The sequence below is a fragment of the Megalops cyprinoides genome, chromosome 14 (genome assembly GCF_013368585.1).
Source record: "Megalops cyprinoides isolate fMegCyp1 chromosome 14, fMegCyp1.pri, whole genome shotgun sequence".
NCBI lineage: Eukaryota > Metazoa > Chordata > Actinopteri > Elopiformes > Megalopidae > Megalops > Megalops cyprinoides.
The window spans coordinates 31,774,909-31,791,672 of record NC_050596.1 but is presented as its reverse complement, the minus strand read 5'-3'; the positions used below and the strand labels follow the sequence as shown (position 1 = coordinate 31,791,672).

The 16,764-nt window shown below is 47.8% G+C and overlaps 1 protein-coding gene across 1 annotated transcript in view; it reads right to left on the bottom strand.

The window, feature by feature from the left end:
• Positions 1-529: 529 nt before the first annotated feature.
• LOC118788731 (protein TANC1-like) overlaps positions 530-16,764 on the bottom strand; it is a 111,570-nt gene continuing 95,335 nt past the window's right edge. The window contains exons 19-27 of the mRNA XM_036544765.1: positions 9,486-9,619; positions 8,925-9,048; positions 8,500-8,675; positions 7,534-7,666; positions 6,627-6,656; positions 6,403-6,494; positions 4,980-5,126; positions 3,829-3,929; positions 530-3,304 (exon numbers count right to left, since the gene is read on the bottom strand). Of these exons, the coding sequence (XP_036400658.1) occupies positions 1,954-3,304; positions 3,829-3,929; positions 4,980-5,126; positions 6,403-6,494; positions 6,627-6,656; positions 7,534-7,666; positions 8,500-8,675; positions 8,925-9,048; positions 9,486-9,619 (2,288 nt within the window). The 3' untranslated portion in view covers positions 530-1,953. The remainder of the gene's footprint in view (positions 3,305-3,828; positions 3,930-4,979; positions 5,127-6,402; positions 6,495-6,626; positions 6,657-7,533; positions 7,667-8,499; positions 8,676-8,924; positions 9,049-9,485; positions 9,620-16,764) is intronic.

Sequence of the window (16,764 nt, the reverse complement as noted above, 5' to 3'; positions counted from 1 at the left end):
CGGTAACAGTGAAAGAGGACTGTATTCCAGGACAGTGGGATGCCAGTGATGAAGATGGCAGCTTGATCCTGCTGAATGGCCAGTGTTCCCTGCAGGAAAAGCAAGGAACTCAGGTACACCTTAACAAAACAAACACTTAAAAGTACTTCAAAAATGGTGCAAGGGCACTGTTTTTATTGCAGTTTACTCAAAAGCACTTCTCTTAAAATGTATTTAGATAAACTGAAATCTCTTTTAAGTCGCTGTGTTTGGCTTGTAAGAAGTTGACATCGTGTTGGCATGAACAGGCCATTCAGCCCCTACTGGCTCCTCATTCTGCCATGTAAAAAAGCTCTGTAAAGTCATGTAAAAGAAACAGCAACATAATTATAATAATGAAATTAAAAAAGGGATCTGACAGCCAAAAAAAACGAAATAAAGATGGTGATGCATCTAACTAACTTCCAAATATTTTTCTTTTCTATCAGCAAATGTAACCATTTCACCCTTCATCGAGGTAATTTATATATTGTACTGTATACAAGAAAAAGCAGGGTTCCCACAACAATCCCTGGATTCCAGTTCCTGAAATACTCTCTTTGTACGCTAAGCTGAAGCCAGTTTTGAGGCTCCCTGGAGAAAGTTGCAGGTCCTAGAGTCTCAGATTCTAGTTTCACAAGTTTTTCATTTTGGAATTCATTAAACAGTTTTATTAAAAAAAAATACATATGCATATGGAAAATGCATATGGAAAGGCCAAATGTTGTAAAAATGTTTTGTAACTTACCCAAAATCCAGATTATTTCTTAACCATGACCTTCACCATTGGAATCAGTGTTGCGTTTACCATCCTGAATAATATCTTCTATGATGGATTCCAGATACTTCAGTCCTCATCGGTTCCCAAGACCTGCGGTGCCACAGCATTCACCAGTATCCCACACAAGGACATTTAAAAGACAGGACTGGTATTACCAACGGACTTTAATGGCAGTAATGCAATATTACAGTATGTGATAACGAGAAACACAGTTCACGATACTGCAAACATGTCAACAATTTCAAATAACATATATTAAAATATAGCTGACAGCCCAACCCCACCAAATCCTTTTTATAGATTTTATTATAAACAGCAACTGTAGCATGCACTTAAAGCAAAATTAGCTTGATAAAGCTTATTGGAATTTGAAAATGTCTCTTCAGCTGTGCAAAAATAACTATATAAAATATTGCTTTTACAATTGACCAAGCCATAGGAGCTGTAAATAAATTAACCTAGACAGCAACACACTGATACATAGATTTAAACACAGGGCGATTTATACAATGTACAAACATACAGGAAAATTATGTTTTAGTGTTTAAAAAAAAAAAAGTTCAGACACACACCTGAAAGTCAATTACGACGACATATACCTTCACTTAAAAGAAGGAATTATATTTACATACAAAGTAAGGACTTGTTTATCCTTTGCAAAATTTAGGAATGCCCTTCTCCAAATTTTCATCCATCTGCTACCAAATCTTTCATTTTGGCAAGCCCATCAGCACCATTGATTTTTACCAACACAGAGCTCAGACACCTTTATTCTATCCTAGTTAAATAATAATAGAACTGTGTGATAAAACGTTTTTGTATAAGCACCTGAAAGGTCTATATTAACTGTTAAAGTGCTGCCGTTCTGGCTGTGTGTGTATGGCGTTTGAGTGGTCTCAGTGCAGTGTCCAGCTTGGCCGGGCAGCGGTAAGCGTGCTGTCCTGTCACAGAAGCATTATGGCTGTTAACGTGGTAGAAAGAGCAAATGTGTGCTAACTCAGTGCTGCCTGAGGCCCATATTCACACATTACAAATCAATCTTTTTTTTAATTTTTTAAAAGCTTACAGACTGAAACGTTGAGATGGGCGCGATTTCCTTCTATAAATTGTCTTTTTTGCCGTCAGTGTTCAGTCCAGTGGAGAACAGGGGGGAGTCACACGTTGGACTCCACGAAAGATCGCTTTGGTTTGATGGAGGCCATGTGGATGGGGGGGTTGTCCCGCCCCAGGCCTGGCGGCTTGGCTCTGCCGTCGGGGAAGGAGCGCAGTACCGCCACGGCCGGCTTGGACTCCTTGTAGCAGGTGGCGGCCTGGCAGAAGGCTGCCGCGAATTCCCGCGAGTGCGTGCCATTGTGCAGGCTCCCAACCACGCCCAGGGGAGGAGCTTTGATCGGCTCGCGGTAGAGGCCCCCGGCATTGGAGTAAGGCAGCTCGCCGAAGCCCCCCAGTGCCTCGGGGGCGTGACTCAGCCAGCCGCGCCCAGCCGGCGGGGGGGCCTGGTGGCACTGGAGCTGCTGCTGCTGCTGCTGCTGGAAGCGAGCCGTTTTATCCGTCACCCCCATGAAGGGGCGGGGCTTGTGCTCGCCGGCCCCGCCCTTAGGCTTGTCGGGGGCACTCTTGGTGCGCACGTCAGGGCCCTGCAGCTTGCCACTGTCCGAGAGGCTGCTGGTGGAGCCCAGGCTGCTGGTGGAGCTGGACACCTTCATGCTGCCGTGGGACCCCGCGGTGGACACCGACTCCTGCCTCGCCTCCTGGGCCGTCCCCAGGGGCGCCGGGGCGCCCCCTACCAGCACGTCCAGGGAGGACACGGAGAGGGCGGAGAGTCGGGTGCCGGAGGGCGGGGGTTCAGGGTCACAGTGCTGGGAGGGGGCAGGCGGGTGCTCCCCCAGCCGGCCTCCGCAGTCCCCCGCGCCTGCCAGCAGGGGGACGACGTGGATGCCGGGGCCCAGCCTCAGACCTGTGGGGACGTGCTGGCCGGGCGGGGGGCTGGAGGGAGCGCAGTGGGGCGGGGGTTTACCCACGGGCTGGGCTCCGCACTGCGGCGCACTCACATGCTGGCTGGTTCTGACGATCTGGGCCTGCTTGCTGGGCTGTAGTACCAGGCCCGGCTGTGCTGGTGGCTCCCGGAGGTAGCTGTGGGGTGTCCTGCTGGGAGGGGAGCCGGGCCGGGGGTTCTGCTGAGGGGGGGCAGTCGCCTCCGGCAGCGGCTGGGTCAGGGAGTAGCTGCTGTGGGTCCAGAGCTCGGGCGTCTCGGGGTGCACAGCGGGCTCTTCCTCTGTGGTGTTTGGCTCGTCCGCCTCCAGCTCGGCGGGAACCTCGGCCTTCTCCTCGGGGTCCGAGTCGCGGGCGGGCACCGTGGGGTGTGCTGCCCCCTGCTGTTTCGGCTGGGGGCGCTGCACCTGCTTGACCTCCTCCTCCACCCTCGCCAGCAGCCGGCGGATCTCACGGTTATTCGGGCATAGCCTGGCCGCCTCGAGCAGGTCGGACAGCGCCGCTGAGAACTGCCTGTGGGGTGGGGGGGGGAGAAGGAAAAGGGGTGACAGGGTGAGAGAGGGAGAGGGAGGGGGAAGGGGAGAGAAAGAGAAAGAGAGAAAAGGGAGAGAGGAAAAGAATGGGAGAACAGGAAGTGGAGAGAGAGGAAGAAAAAGGGAGGTAGGGAGGCAGGTGGGGAAGGGAGTGAGGGAGAGGTCAGGAAAGGGGGGGGGGGGGGAAGAGGGAAAGAGAAGGAAAGACATGGACAGAAAGGGCACAGAAAGTCAGCCTCACGAATCCACCAGAACCACAACAGCATAATGTACCCTCACAGAGACCGCCTGAGTGGTGCTCTCAGAGCAGGAGGTAACCAGAGTGACCCAGTGTGGCTGAACAGCGAGCAACAGGGCTCCAAACCCAGATGCCTGGGGCTGATGTACCCCTGGGGAACGTGCTCCACCTCAGTAAATATCCAGCTGTACAAATGGATTAACGTGTAAAATGTAAGCTGTGGCAGTCGCTGCAGATAAGAGCGGTGTAATGACAGGGGCTTTTACCTGCTGCTCCGCTTGGCCCTGGCCCGGGCGTAGTACGCCTCGTACGATTTGGGCTTCAGCTCAAGAGCCTTTGTAGCGAACTCCTCGGCCATGCCAAAGTCCTGCAGGGAGGAAGAGATCAGGGTAATCAGCTGCAGCCATGCTGGGAACGCCTGCCGCACCGCGATCCCGTTACAGAGCGGTTCACCGCGGTAATGACTGCCTGTGGAAGGCTGCCCAGGCTGTGCTGGAGATGTTTTTCATTAATAACTTCAGTTTGTAACCCTGCAGGAGTTTTAATTTACTGCATGTTTTGTCAATCAAACACCTGGAATAAGAGCCGGCTCTTTGGCGCCAAACCATGTCCCTGGCTCTCCTGGGGTCTGCTTCCCCAACATGGCAACCGTACCCCTGTGCCCCCTACCCCTGTACCCCTGTACCCCCTACCCCCGTACCCCAGCTGGACTTCAGCGCATGTCCCATTCTGCATGCATGTCCTGTGATGGCGGAATGAATTCTCAATAAGCGTCTGCATATCTGCCATTGCGCGGACTGTTCAGTAAAGCGAGCCCCACTGCGTCTGTCCTGGAGGAGATGATTGCAGTAATAAGGGAGGTATAGGGAGACTCGATGAATCCCAAACTACCTTACAGCGTAACAAAGAGGCGAGACCACTCTACCTTAAATCTGTCTTCCCCTCCAGTGATACCTGCTGCTGTTTGCCACTCTGCGCAGGAGTGGGTCAAACATTACAGTACAAAGCCCATTATTAATTTGATTTTTTTTTTTTTATCATAATATAAATATATAGTTGCCTTGCTCCTAGTTACCGGCCCTGAACTCCACCTGGGATTACATGCTGTTTGTTTGTGGTTCTCTGGCCCCACCTCATGGCTGGTTTTTTTTTTTTTATTTTAGATTGAGGTGGTGCGAGAGAACACCACATGAGTGGAGAACTGGACTCACACCCAGAGTGTTGCAGGTTCAGTTCAGGCTGTTGTAAAACCTCGGGCACAGCACTTCATCTGAGCTGCTTCAGTAGGCATATAATGTATACATGGCAAAATGAAAGCCATGCTAGTGACCGTGATTGAGGATGTCCTTTAAAAAAGCAGTAAGGAAGTAGTGACTCCACACCAGTGTAAAGGACGAGGTCAGGAGGGGACGCTCACGTTGGTTTTTCGGCGGCAGCGGGACAGGTTGAGGTACAGCGAAACCCTCAGCTCCCTGAAGGCCTTCAGGTCGTCACCAAAGCCGTCCCTGGGGAACTTCCTGAGAGCGTACTGGTACCTCTGCGCTGCCTCCTTCATCTTACCCTTCTGATAAAGAGAGGGTGGAGAGAAAGCAGGAAGGAGGCAGGGAGAGAGAGAGGGGGATGTAAAGAGAAAGAGAGAGGGAGGTAAGGAGGGAGAGAGGAAAGAAAGATGGAAGGAGGGAGGGAGAGAGAGAGGGAGGGAAAGAGAGAGAGGGAGGTAAGGAGGGAGAGAGGAGAGAAAGATAGAAGAGAAAGGGAGAGGGAAGGAGACAATGAGATAAACGAGGGAGAGAAAAAGATCGGAGGAGAGAGAGAGAGAGAGAGAGAGAGAGCGTTATCATCCACTCCCTCGTAGTTCCAGCAGGGCTACATGGTGCGCTTCCCCATCAATCACACGCTCGCTCTGCCTCTGAACTCAATCTGCTAAATGTCAGGGATCAACTCCAGCACCAGCACAGCTCTGATCTGCATCTGACTGAAACGGGTAAAAATGACAGACAAATCCACATCTCCTCATTTTCATAACCAACCTGCTTCCCCTTCGGCACCGTCACCTACGAGCTACTAAGAGGAAGAAAAACATTTCTGGATCAAAAGACTCCAATCAATTGTACAACCTCCCCCATCATAGAAGAAAACTGTATGGTAAACCAGTTTAAACAGGAAAACACAAACACCTACAGAAAAGCTTTCCTCCAAACACAGGCTGTTTTACACCCAAAGCTGTTTTAAACTGAACAATCAAACATGTCGTACTATTCTGAGAGTGAGGGCCATTGTAAGGCTATATGTATATTTAGTGACTGTAGCTCTTCAGAGCCTCTAACAGTAACTCAGAAGCAGACTGCTCACTGCAGCTGGCCTGACTCCGCGGGAAATGTTTCTGCATGTGTGTACAGACCGCATCGACGGGAGGCACACCACCTTGGTGCGGATTACCAGGGATTTCTGTCAGTTTATTATTAAAGGCACACAGCAGAACTGTGGAGGCACTCTGAACCGAACCACTGCTGCCAGGGAGAGCACCCGAGGTACTGCTGTATTCTATTCTCAGTGCAGCTGTCCTCTGATCTGTGTGTTCATTTGCCTGTCTGTTCACTGCTGATCATTCATCTTTTGCTGTGGCCTGGGTCATTTAATAAACAGTAAGGAATCCCTGTAATGTCCCTCCTGACTGTATGGATGGTACTTCCTTCGGCAGCAGCTCAGCAGCCAGCATTTCCTGACAATTTTGATTATTAGCAGAAACATGCTGACAATGGAAGCTGACTGTGAAATGCACACAGCTAGCAACAGAGATATGACACGTGTTTGTATCGAAACACTCTCGGCTCCCTCACCTTGTAGAGCAGGTTGCCTTCCTCCATCAGCTTCTGAAGGAGGATGATGAGGATGTCGGGTTTGGAGGTGGCCATCGCCCAGGCGGCATTTCCTGTGTGGGGGGTTGGGGATGGGGAGGGGGGGGGGGGGGACAGGAGACGGAGTCACGCTGGAGCCACACCCACATCCTCCGGTTGTACTGACCATGGAATCGGTGCGGAGTAAAGTTACCTAAAGATTGTACCTGATCGATCGTAAGGAGATGTTCTGTAGCCTTAAGTAGGAGTTATTGAAGGCAGTTAAGAGAAAGAAAAGGGTGAGTTATTACAGGCGGAGAGGAAACCAGAAAAGGACACAGTTTATGTACAGTACACACACACACACACACACACACACACACACGAGCACATACATGTAATACTGCACTTTCTGCATGTGGTCATGTTAAGTTTAGTATCTGTATCTGTCTTCAGCAGCAATGCGCTTTGGTAGAAATGATCAGATTTTCAGTCTTCATTGTGGAAAAAAAAAATCACTACACCCCATTTATTCAGTGAATGTCTTTTTGTGGTTGGAAAAAGTCACATGACTATGAGGGAAAGGGCTCCATAAACAAATAAAGTAGCTGGTAAGAAAAAATAAAGGTGGTCTTCTGATAATGGAGGGGCCTTGAAAAGGGCATCTTCTCATTGGCTCGGCATCACGAGGCCGGAGCCTGGATCATAAGCACAGATGTCACATGGTCCACATCTCTCATTCAGCACCGACCTCGCGTGGAGGTACTGGAGCCACAACTTGAATGCGTACTGATTGCTCTGAATAACCACTCCACACCACAGTCTTAGCAAGGGAAAATTGCCACTCACGTATAATAAACCCCTACAAAAGAACTGTTTTGCCCGTTCCATTGTGTGTTTATAAGGGCGACCTCGGGCTGGAGGGCAGCGGATACTTCAGCCTCTGAAATGATGAACACTTGAAGAGATGGGAGGGGTGGTTTAAAATCGCTCCTATTCAGGGGGAGTCCATGTGATCAGATGGAACTGAAGACACCAGAACCTTCTCAGCCAGGGGACCCCAGAGTGAACCCCGATTCACTCCTCCTGTTAGCCAGTTGGTGTAACCATGGAAACCGAGGGCTCGGCTCTCACCCAGCTTGGCCCCCTTCTTCAGTAGGGTCACCACCACCGACGTGTTCCGACAGCCGATGGCCCGGTCCAGAGGCTTCATGCCGCTGTAGTCCGCGTGCTCGATCACTGCGCCTCTCTCCACCAGATAGTGTACCTGCCGAGCAGAGCCCCCCCCCCCCACTCTGTTACAGCCCACACTCGGCCACAGCCCGCTGGCCAAACTCAGAGCTGCAAGGCATCTAAACCACCACACTCAAAGAGCTGCTCAAGGAAGAAGGTGCCAGTATGTGCTGATCTAGGACCAGATTCCATTACCATAATTCTAACCATTACAAACAAGATGCCAAACTGGTCCTGGACCAGCACTGCCTGCCTGAAGCAGAAGAGTCATTGGCATGAAGAATTCTGTCCTGGTGCTGTATGAATTATCCTGCATTACATTTTACACTGCATTTGTTCAGTAGATGCTGTTATCAAGAGCACTGAGTACAGTTCACAGTTTTTACTTGTTAATCCGTTAATACAGCTGGATGTTTACTCAGTTAAGGTTAAGTACCACCTGGGAATCGAACCTGAAGCCTTTGAAGTACAAGCCCTGCTCCTTAAACCCTGTACTACACTGCTGCAGAGAGCTATGGAGTATGGGATACCTAATTCTCATTCTGGAAAAGATCATCCTGTTTTCGTCTGCCCTGCCATGTCATAAATTGCATATAATTCAGCCTTGGGACATCACTAACTTGTGACAGGAGGACCTCTCTGAACCACGGTCCAATCTCAAAGATTAAATTCCATAATCTTCTGCCCTTCCCCGCCTCTGCTCAGATGTCTGCTTGACTGACACGATCAATAACCAATCAGATGCCAGGTTGAGAAACATAAGCAGAAATGGCACCGGTGAGACCGTTTCTGTATGGAGGTGTGTCGACATGTCAGAGGAGCAGGAAAGACACCACACTGTGGGTTTTCCATGACATCATCACTCACTATCTCAGAGTCGCCGTAGAAGGCCGCCAGGTCCAGTGGAGTCCGCCCGTTCTTGTCGGTGTGATCTATGACGGCCCCCTTTTCCACCAAAAACTGCACCACGCTCCTGTGTCCTTTCAGACAGGCCCAGCTCAAGGGCGTCAGCCCCTCCTTATCCATGGCGGTTAAAGACGCACCTGAGGAACACACAGAGGTCACAAACCACGGCCTGTCCATCTGCGGGAGGGGGAGGGAAGGGCACAGCACAGCTCAGCTAGCTTTCACTCGGGAGGGCATCTCAAACAACACCTGCAACTGGGTGTTTGTAACCCCACCCATTTTCGCTTTCTGCGAGGAGAGGGTTGGGGGTTCGTCAGGGGGGAGTGAAAACGGCTCCCTGTCTGCTGGGTGTGGCCTGATGGGTCGCGGGACGCGTCGCCACTCACCGTGTGACAGCAGGGATTCGACGGTACCCTGGTGGCCCTCGCAGGCGGCCATCATCAGAGGGGTGCGGCCCTGCTTGTCACTCATGTTGGGGTCGGCGCCCTGCTGAAGCACCAGGTCAGCAACCTGAGACAGAGAGAGAGCGAGAAAGAGGGAGGGAGAGAGGGACAGAGGGATAGAAAGGGAAAGAGAGGGAGAGAGAATGAGATGGGAGGGGTGAGCCGTCATTCATGCATTTAGGGCACCTAATTTCTTCATGGTGAGCACACGGAATAAGATGGAAAGTAACAGTAGAATGGGTTACCTGTTATTGAGTAAATAAAGGAAAAGTCTTCTAACACACCTATGTTTTGTGGACTAGCTGTGTTACCTGTATTAACTGCACCCCTCACCTAGCTCCTTCCACTTTTCTCCCTATACTCTCGCAGTCTGTCTCATATACTCCTCCCAGGGAGGTAGCCCTAGCTCTTCTAAGTGCCCTATAACCCCTGCAGGTTTATCCCCCAACCCCTCAATGTTTGCCCGAGCTCCTCCCAATTTCCCACGTGTCAGCGGTGTCTCACCTGCCCCTGGCCCTGCCTCACAGCACAGAAGAGTGGGGACAGGCCTCTGCGGTTGGGCTGCTGCACCACAGCTCCCTGCTCCAGCAGGAACCTGCACACCTCCAGCCTCCCCCGGCCGGCAGCTGCAGTCAGAGCTGCGGAGAGGAGCAGACACCTTCAGAGAGGACCAGAGACCTGAGACCAGACACCTTCAGAGAGGACCAGAGATCTTCAGAGAGGACCAGAGACCTTCAGAGAGGACCAGACACCTTCAGAGAGGACCAGAGACCTTCAGAGAAGATCAGTGACATTCAAAGAAGACCAGTGACCTTCAGAGAGGATCAGAGACCTTCAGAGAGGATCAGAGACCTTCAGAGAGGACCAGAGACCAGAGATGTTCAGAGAGGACCAGAGAGCTTTACCGCTCAATCTTCCATATAACCTCCTAAACCAAAACACTTACTTACCATAGCCAACACTGTCACGGTGTAGCTCATATGGTTTTGGGGGTGTGGGTGCGTGGGGGTTTAAGGAACTTTTCTCAAAGTCACTGATATTTTTTTTATAAACTCTTCAAAAATTATTTGTGGGCAACACATGCAAGGAACCATAGAGGATACATCCACTGTTGCCCCTACAATCTGTTGTCAGGAGGTATAGATGTTATGAATACAAAGATCAACCGGGTAGAAACACAGATTTCCTTGCACTTAGCTCAGTTTTGAGATGATTCTGAAAAGCACTCACTTAATCACACTTGTAAGACTACATGTATGTAAAAGAAAGACTGCTTCAGCAGTCTTTCTTGAAGTAAAAGCATACAGGTTTGCCTTGATGAGCAGAAATGTTCTCCTTTGTATATATATTAATGTGGACTATTACAGACATTTAATGCAACCACATACTGACAGCTAACACAGGAGAGGCATGGGTAATCATACCTAAGGTAATCATGCATTAGGTGATCCTTTGTGTCTCCTACAACAGATTTATATATATAGGAGGCAGAGGGCAGTTAAGACTGTAAGTGTCTGGGTTCGAAATGAAATTGCTGCTAGCTAGCGGCTACTGGATTACCCATGTTATTTCAATAAGATCAATCTGAGTACTATTTGTTACACAGCCTGCATGTTGATTTAACCTTTTTGGATTGCCTTACTTGTGTGTTTTAGAGATAATCCGGGTTACTTCCTCTTCCCTATTTATTCATGCGATGGTCTGATAAACCGTACACAGCCTGTGTGAGCCGCAAGCAGTGTTTTATGAATTATTTTCTCTTTTGTTGTTTGAATGAACCTTGTACATTTTTTCTAAATGCTGTAGTTTGTCCTTGGAGAAACCCCATTATTTATTGTACCTGGGTTATCTTGCACCGCGTTGATAAACAGGAAGTCTTGCAAGCCTATAGGCTATAAAAGAGAGCTGTTCTCAAGGATTATATGCTGTTTTTTTTATTCAAGCACCTTTCTTTCTTTGCTTCTGAGAAGAGGTAACCCGACCCCCGCATATGTAGTGTCTTTGACTTTGTTCTTTACAGTTGCGGCATTTTTGGAAAGAGAGTCATCTCGTACCCCGATACAGTTTTTGGGACATGACTCAGTGTGCTCTGATGACTCTGTGCGCTGGAGCATGAAGATGGATCCTGTCATTTGTCTTTCATTTGAACACTTCATCCCGGGTCTATAAAACCAGCTGGCTCCCTCTGCGAGACTCCAATCTCTCTTCCTTTTTATCCTCCCCCTCTCTTTTCTCTTCAGCTGCAAACAGTTTTATGTCTGATGGCAGTGATAGTTCTGACTCTCCTTGTTTTCTTGTGTATGCTTGGATCAGAATATGCCTCGCAACACAGTGAGGTGCATTACAAACACAACAAGTGATTACAGCTGTAGTTTCCAATAAGGCAAAATAGTACATTTATATCTGAGACAAAAAATAGATAGCAGATACTAGCGCCCTACTGACACATTCAGACGCGAAGGAGGTGAAATTCCAAGAGGGGTCCGTTTCTGAATGAATGGGTTCACGTGCATTCCATCGGCTGCTACAGCACAGCATTTCAGAGCAGACAATGCACAGAGACAGATGCATGTAAGCAAAAATAAGCATGCAGATCTGGAGCGATTAAATACATGTGGAACTGTGGGTAATTAAAGCAGACTGGCAGTTGTGAAACTGAACATGATTCATATATTGCAAAAAATAAAAACCATGGTACACAGACCTGTGAACAGCAAGGGGCTACAGCAAGCCTAAAGAATATATGTTAGTACCTACATGTAAACTAGCCAGTGAACTGCAGAATATGTATGGAAGAAATAAACATGTTTTCACTAACATCTAGTGACCCATCACAAACCTTTACATGATGCACCAGTGGGCTGGATCCATTGTTTGGGAACCAGGACCTACGTTATCGTAAATGTTGAAGAACCCCAGTGAGATCACTCTCTCATATCTGCCTGGGGCTCTGAGAGGTATTTCACAAAGGCTTAGAAACCTCCATCTCACCCCGCTCTCTCTCTGCCTCTCTAATGGCCCACATGGGCGGGCTGACGTCCTCTCCGTGTGCTTCACCTGCACGTGATGAGCTCTAATCCTCCATTACCGGCCACCCCCGGGCTCCCAGTGCAACGCCGCCGTCCTTGAGCCGAGACGGCTCGCTTGCTCACCGCATGACGAACGCAATCCCCGCATGCAGAAAGGAGCCCCGTACGTCGCCTGCACCGCCAGCATGCTGCTGTGGTGATTCAGCACGAACGCGCAAGGCTTCCTCTATTCCACTGAGGACTATATAATTTGCTGTATTAGATCAAGTTTGAATCTTCAGCAATTTGCTCAGTGGTGAGTATATGTAGTGTGGAGTAACACAATGTCGCTAAAGTATCATAGTGTGTATCAAATCAGTGTGCTGAAAAGCCTTTGCAGTGCATAAGCCGAGCTTAATGCAGAGGTCATTTCATGAACTTTCCATCTTTTGTGGCTTTTGCCAACATTAACCTTGAGCGTAAAAGTAGTTTTTGTTAATGGATTTTATATGCCCCCCAGACAGTCATCTCTGGGTGCTTCACGTTAAAAGATGTGGCTCTTCCATTGTGAATGCTATAAGCATTCTGATTTGCTTGCTGGCTGCAAACATTCTAGAAGGGGAGTGGTCCCCAACAGAACAGGAACGCAGACAGCAATGGAACCTCCAGTCACCAACCGGAACCTTCTTTACGGTATGTATGGAGGAAGGAAGTCTTGCAGCAGCCGAATAACACAGGATAGAATATCTGTGACTCCACGCTGCTGCCTACATTTTGAGAAACGTAAACACGCTCCCCCCCCATCAATGATTGATGCTACAGGACTGCACACAATGACCACACTATCAATAATGTGGCAGAATGAAGTGCTTAGACCACTAAAACACTACATATATTAAACAGCGCATACAAATGGAAAATTTATCATGTGAAAGGATTCGTGGTGTTATTACAATAGACAAATGCAATCTAAAGCTGCCTGCTGGGCTGCTGTATATTTTATGAAACGATCATCTCATACTGTTTTTATTAGGCATTTCGTATAAAATCTCAGAGCCACCCCGCTGACTTGCAACAATATTTATATTGTTCTCGATATGTGTTCTTACATCTGGGAATGAATGTAATTCAGAACCTGTCATTTTTCAAGCACAGGCTAATCATGAGGACGCTTCCTGTCCGGCAGCTTGTGATGTCACACCTCTGCTGTGTGTATTCGCAGGGATATTGCGACACAAACAGAGCTGGTCTCTCATATAACTGCCCTACACTGTGACGGTCAGACAAACGTACGTAATTTCATCTCGGGACAAAATTAATATGATGGTGACGATGGCGGCTTGAAATTGGGGTTTCTGTCGCCGCTCGAACGCGGACAGGACCAGGCCATTTGCATGAGGCAGCCACTCCCCTCACGAGCACACCTCCAAACCCTGCTTCTGAGACGAGCTGTCAGAGGGAGGGGCCGGCTACAGGCAGTGATGGATAACAGTTTGCAGGGAAACTATGTCACTGTCAGATATCGCTGCTTGGGTCGCTGTGAGTTTCCTACCGACTTCTCCACACAGGGCTCTGTAACAGCAAATTATTAAGACAGTGCCCAGCTCCCTGTCACAGCGAGGGTTACAATAATGGCTATGCTATTGACGTTCCTATTCAAGAAAGCGCTGGCTTCCATCAGTCCTGAAGCTGACCTCATATAATTAACTTTATTGATGAAACCTGTATTATTCCGCCATCTACAGTATGTATTACCTCCAACCCTGAAGCCAGCCCTGTTCCTATTACAGAGTGATGATCTCCACTGACCTCCTCCTCACAGCCCAATCACACTCAGTCGGAGGCAAATTAAATACAGGCATTAGATTTATGCCTCTTTCACATCCGTCCTTGGAGAAGTGGGAAATTAATGTGTTTGCTGAAACTCAACTTTTCATTTTCTTTCCAAGCGCAAGACTGACCGGAGCGAAATATGTTTTGCTTCTATCACCGAAGGGGAAACGGTTTTATCTTCGCTTGTGTTGGCGACAGACACGATGAATCAGATGTCAGTATGCCCTGATTAGGGGAGCCATGACATCGTGGGGGATCTGCCCCTGTTTCAGGTCACTGATATGTCATCAAAGTCCACAGGGTCACCTGCTATTACATTAGCGCAAGCTGAGGGTGACATGAAAATAAGGCGGCAACTTAAAATCCACAGCGCAAACAGCTTATATGCAAATACTGTCTTGTGTTTGAACAAATTTACATCAAAGAGCATTATGATTCCCAGTGATGAGCTCTTTTGCAGGACTATGAACTGTGTCTAGAGTTTATTCAGATTTGAGTGTGAAAAGGCCAGCTGTGAATAAAACAACATATAAAAACTAAATTAGACAGATAATCAAACTTACAATAACGTAGTCAAGGCCCACTTGTCCACTTCTCATTATCTCACCATCGGTGAAGAGGAAACCTGTGGCTAGTCTTACGGGACAATCTGAAAGCTATGGACATTTCATTTGTACAACTCAGGTCACAGTGAATGGAGTCACTACAAACTTTAACGGGTCAAAAGGGAAAACAGGTCTGCCCTTTTTACCTAAAACAGCCAATCAAATGCACTGTATGACTAACAGGAGATCCAAGGCCTGAGGCTGGAACAGGGTCTGGGTTTGTGCCACAGCGCTGGCCGATGTGCTGCAAACACAAAAATCAAGGAGCAAAAGGACAAAAAACTAACAATTTATTTAAAAACTGCTGGTCCTGTCCATGACTTCAGAATCCCACTTACCACTTTCTTTCCACATCAGCGTCCCTCCTCCACCCCATCTCCCCCTCTCTTTTCCCTGGTTATGATGTTCACACTGGGGATCAGCAACCTCGGCCCACACCCAGGTGTGATCCCTTCATTGGGCTCCAAGCCAAATAAAGTACCGCTGCAACCACATCAAATGCAACCTTCATGATTTGACTGCATGGAGATTCATATCTAACTGAAATTCAATTGTCCTGTTTTGAATGGAAGTGATGGAATTCAGATCTGTTATTTGCAGAGACGGTAATAAAAGTTAATGCACAGCGTATCCCCAAACATACACAGACATTTAACACAGTTAACACCACCAGCGTGTTACTTAAATATTAAATAATTTAGCAGTTTTGGGAGTTGGTGAAGGTTCTCCCTCATAGTCCAAATAAACAACCACCTCTCTAACCTCCAGATGAACTTTGCTGTTCTGTTGCACCGTAGGCAAAACTAATTACGACTGCTGCAATAAATCTATTGAGAAAGAGAGAAAAAAAAAAGGTTCTGCCTGTGATGTTTAATTTACCTACTTACCTGTCTCTTTGAATGATAAAGCAGCACTCAATTACTAATTAGCACATCTATGGGGAGGAGGAGATGACTGAGCAGGGGTTCTGAGCAGGTGAGATAAGCAGTTCTGAAAATTGTTTTCACTCACAGCTGTACTAGCTGAATGTTCTTTTGAAGTCCGGGAGAATTCTCCAATGTAACTCTACTGAAGAAAACAACCTAGCCTTGGTTAGCCAACACTAGGCAGGTCATCGCTTTTAAAAAAAACCATCCTCCGCAAACCTGAAGTGGCAAATTTAATACCATGTAATGTTTTTGTGCGAAACAAACATTCCATTACATCGTGATATGAGTGTCTTTTCAAAGTTCACATCTCTACCAGCCACAAAGATTCTCCTACTGGATAAAAAGAGTCTTTTTCCTGCCTTTTCTACTGCTGTATTCTGCATTGTAAGACAACTGGCCCTTCTCAATCATGAAATTTCAGATGATGATCACTGGAGTCAAAAGCAGGAAAAAACAACCAGCGCTAGATAAAAGGGCTCACTGCCTCAACTGTGACATTTACATAACTAAAAGACAGCAAAGAACCCGATAGAATCCCAGTAACCTACAGCTCTGATTCTGAGGGCTCTCAATGCAAAGTGGGGAAAAGAATTTAGAAATGGGAAGGTCTATCCATATTTAGTGGCATAAGCCTGCAGGGAACGGTGAAACCCTCAGTGACACAGACAGACTGGAAAGCGGTCCCTGCAAAGACCGCCAGTGTTCACAGAAATGCAAGTCATGTTCAGGTTCTGGGTTTACGGTCTTAACTCAGATGCAGGAAGACACCCACTGTCTCTACTAATGCTGTGAACAAAAGTCACCAACACCAAGTCCCTGACAGAATCCTCTGTGGAAATAAAAGAGAAAACCCTCCAGGATTCTGTGATGAAAACGCGTCTTTAGGGGAGGTATAAATGTTTTTAGAAGTTCAAGATCTTTTGGTCCCCGAGACACCCCCGAAGCACTTTCAACAGATTTCCCAGGAAAAATATTCCTGTCAGCGTCAGTTAGCCTGACAAAAGACAACCTTTTCTCCTAAAGGGCGGACCCAGGTCTCAAAGCCATTTGTTACTGGGGTGTCAACCAGGCAATGTCACAGTGGAACAGACCTCCTGCTCTGGCCCACACATCCACAGCTGCTATGACATTACGGGGTCAGCAAATCTATCAAAAGTGAACAAAACACTACAACGTGGGGCTTTATAATCGTATGTCTGTAACGTGGGATTATTTCTGTTAATGCCTAATGCAATGAGTAGTGAAAACTTGACAAAACAATCTTGTATAGTAGTACATGTAACACTTTTAGATTACATGTGTTAAAAAAGAATACGAATGAATTCTTAGACATGTAATTCTTACATGTCTGAAGCGTCAGTGGTATACCGAGTAAACTCTGGAAAGGAAATTTACACATCACACGAGC